The sequence below is a fragment of the Arachis ipaensis genome, chromosome B02 (assembly GCF_000816755.2).
Source record: "Arachis ipaensis cultivar K30076 chromosome B02, Araip1.1, whole genome shotgun sequence".
NCBI lineage: Eukaryota > Viridiplantae > Streptophyta > Magnoliopsida > Fabales > Fabaceae > Arachis > Arachis ipaensis.
In genome coordinates, this window is record NC_029786.2 from 15428409 (window position 1) to 15431293 (window position 2885).

The following is a 2885-nucleotide window of genomic DNA, read 5'->3' on the forward strand; positions in this document are numbered from 1 at the left end:
AACCCTCCGTATCTCTTCACTCTCTTTCTATCTTTTTCTTCTCTCCCTTTTCGCCAACCCACCACTTCTGTCCCCGTCTCTTTCTCCACCTTCTTCTCCCTCTCCATCACCAACATCAACTCTTCTTCTATTGGCGCCAGCCTCACCTTTCAAGTTTTAACATAGCTACATATCTAACTAGGACTTGAACAATTGAATCAAATACATTTTGGTCAAACAAACAAAGGCACCTATGAGCTAAATTACGTGTTCATTGATTTGTTCCACAGCAAAAATCTAAAATGGCAATGATAATGTACCCAAGTATGAACTAATCTAATTTAAGCTAAAGTCAACACACTATGAACAACACAAATATGCTTTATCCAATATCTACAATTAGAAACTCAACCTTAAAATTAGTTTAGAAAAAAAATACCTTACAAATATGAAATCTCTAAATTGCACTGTGCAGTATGGTTTCTGAGTTTCGCTTCTCCCCTAAATTGCAAATACGAAATTCCTAACCTTGAAATCAAGGGCTCTCTACTTCTGCCCTCTCTCCCAATACATGAGCCCGGCATCCACCATGGCGAGTGAAGATCCACGCTCCCCCGCCTTCTCGAACGACTCCAGTATTTTTTCTACATTTTGCTTCACCCATGGGCTTTCGTGCTTGAACTTCTTCTTTATCGGAGCAGCATCATCGCCTCCCACCACGACTGGCACACCACCGACGCTACCTTCAGGGTTGTGTCATCGAACGACGTCACTATCTTCGCCATCACGTCGTACGATAGCACCGAGAAGCCAGTGCCAATGTCGGAACGTGCAGCCGGCAAGGCAGGAAAGGGAGAGAGAAGTCACTCGCCGACGTTGGAAGGTCTCCGCTCTCTTCCCCGCTGTCACCTCTCTCTTCTTCCTTTCTTTTTCTTTTCTTCTTCCTCTTTTGTTCCTTTTCTTCTTCGTTTTTGGTTTTTCTTTTCTGTTTTAGGTGGGAACTGGGAAGCGATGGAGGTAATGGGTGGGTGGGGTGAGTATTGAGTAGTGATAATAAGAAAAGGGCATTTGTATCATTTCAAAAATTATTATATTTAAAAGGATGATTTTAAAACGTTTAATAACGTTGAGGATGATTTTAGTAAGAAAAAAAAAAGTCGATGACGATTTTGATTTTGACCCAAGACATTAGGGACAAAAAAAAAGTACTTATTTCTATTTTTTATGTGTCTCAACATTCCAATGAAAAAAAAAACCAACAAAAAATAACAAAAATAATAATAAAATTTGGATTAATCTATTGATTAGTTCATCCGTCCGTTTAAATAAATATTAGAATATTTAAATCTCACATTATGTGTATATAAAAACCCATTAAATAACAGTAAACTCTTAAATAGAATTTCAATCTGTGACAAAATAGGCCTACTTATCATATTGGGAGATATAATAATAATAATACATAACCCTAAGTAGCTAAATATTAAGTTAAAAATCTCATTTTACTATAATAAAATAATATATATTATCGTCTAAATATGTATTTCATGACTACACAATTTCAATCTCATTGTGGCTCCTTAGATTGACAGTATATACTAAAATAACTTTTAAAAAAAAATACACTAATAATATCTTGTAAAAATTAATTAAAGTGTATTATATCAATTCTTTAATATTTTTTCATCAGATGATTCTTTATAACAAATATTTTTGAATTGAATTTTATATTAATTAATTATTATTAATTAATAATTGTTAATTACAGTTGTTTAAAATTGACTTATTAAAAATTATTTACACATACATTTTTGAGATTTTGAATACTATTTGAATACTATTTGAATACTAATAATCAATTTGAAGAAGCAGTTTTGAGTTTAGTTCCAATTTCTGTATTTGAATGAATTAAGGCTCTTACGAATTACTAGCATGTATTTGAAGAAATTGCCTCCAAGCATGAGTAAATGTCCCCTTAGAACCCTACAAATGTGCCTCCCATGTCCCCCATTCACCTTTCTTATAAGACACTTCCCCTTTCTTTATGTCCCTTATTCCCAATGCCCCCTCCACTATTCAATTCTCCCCTTATAACTTATGACCATATACTTAGCAACCATTTTCCCACCTTTCCCACACCACACTCATCAACAATTTTTCTTTGCACCATTTCCTAGTCTACCCGTGTGCCTCAAAAACCAATTTTATTATATCACTCCTTTCAGTTTCACATAAACCCAACCATATAGTAATAATAATATAACATTATACTATTATTAATTTATTATGTATTCATCATAATTAATTAACACCCTATCTTTATTTTCTCTTCATCAAAAGTTCTGAGTTCTAGCATTTTGAAAGAGGTTTCTAAACTTCGTTACAACTCTTAATTCGTCCATCTTCCCCCAAGAATTAAGTCTTTCTAAAAGGGGAAAAAAACTTATCTCTTTTTAATTTGTATATTTTTTCTAGTTCCTTTAATTTCTATTTTATTCCCTTGTTGTTTTCTCGATCAATCTATGGCTTCTAGTACCACCAGTAGCTCCGGCTCCGGCTCGCCGTGCGGGGCATGCAAGTTCCTAAGGCGAAAGTGCGCGTCGGACTGCGTATTCGCGCCATACTTCAGCTCGGAACAAGGGGCGGCAAGATTTGCAGCGATCCACAAAGTGTTTGGTGCAAGCAATGTTTCAAAGATGCTAATGCAGATTCCAAGTCATGAAAGGTGTGAGGCTGTGCTCACAATTGCTTATGAGGCTCAAGCTCGTATTAGAGACCCTGTCTATGGTTGTGTCTCTCATATTTTTGCCTTACAACAACAGGTACTATTACACTTTTCTATATATTTATCAACATAAAAATATATTATATATGCATACAAATATATAAATATATATATTTTTTAC

General features: G+C 34.6%; 1 protein-coding gene across 1 annotated transcript in view; it reads left to right on the forward strand.

The window, feature by feature from the left end:
• The window catches only part of LOC107626981 (LOB domain-containing protein 16-like), a 2136-nt gene continuing 1278 nt past the window's right edge, over positions 2028-2885 (forward strand). Inside the window, exon 1 of the mRNA XM_016329865.2 lies at positions 2028-2801. Within this exon, the coding sequence (XP_016185351.1) occupies positions 2502-2801 (300 nt within the window). The 5' untranslated portion in view covers positions 2028-2501. The remainder of the gene's footprint in view (positions 2802-2885) is intronic.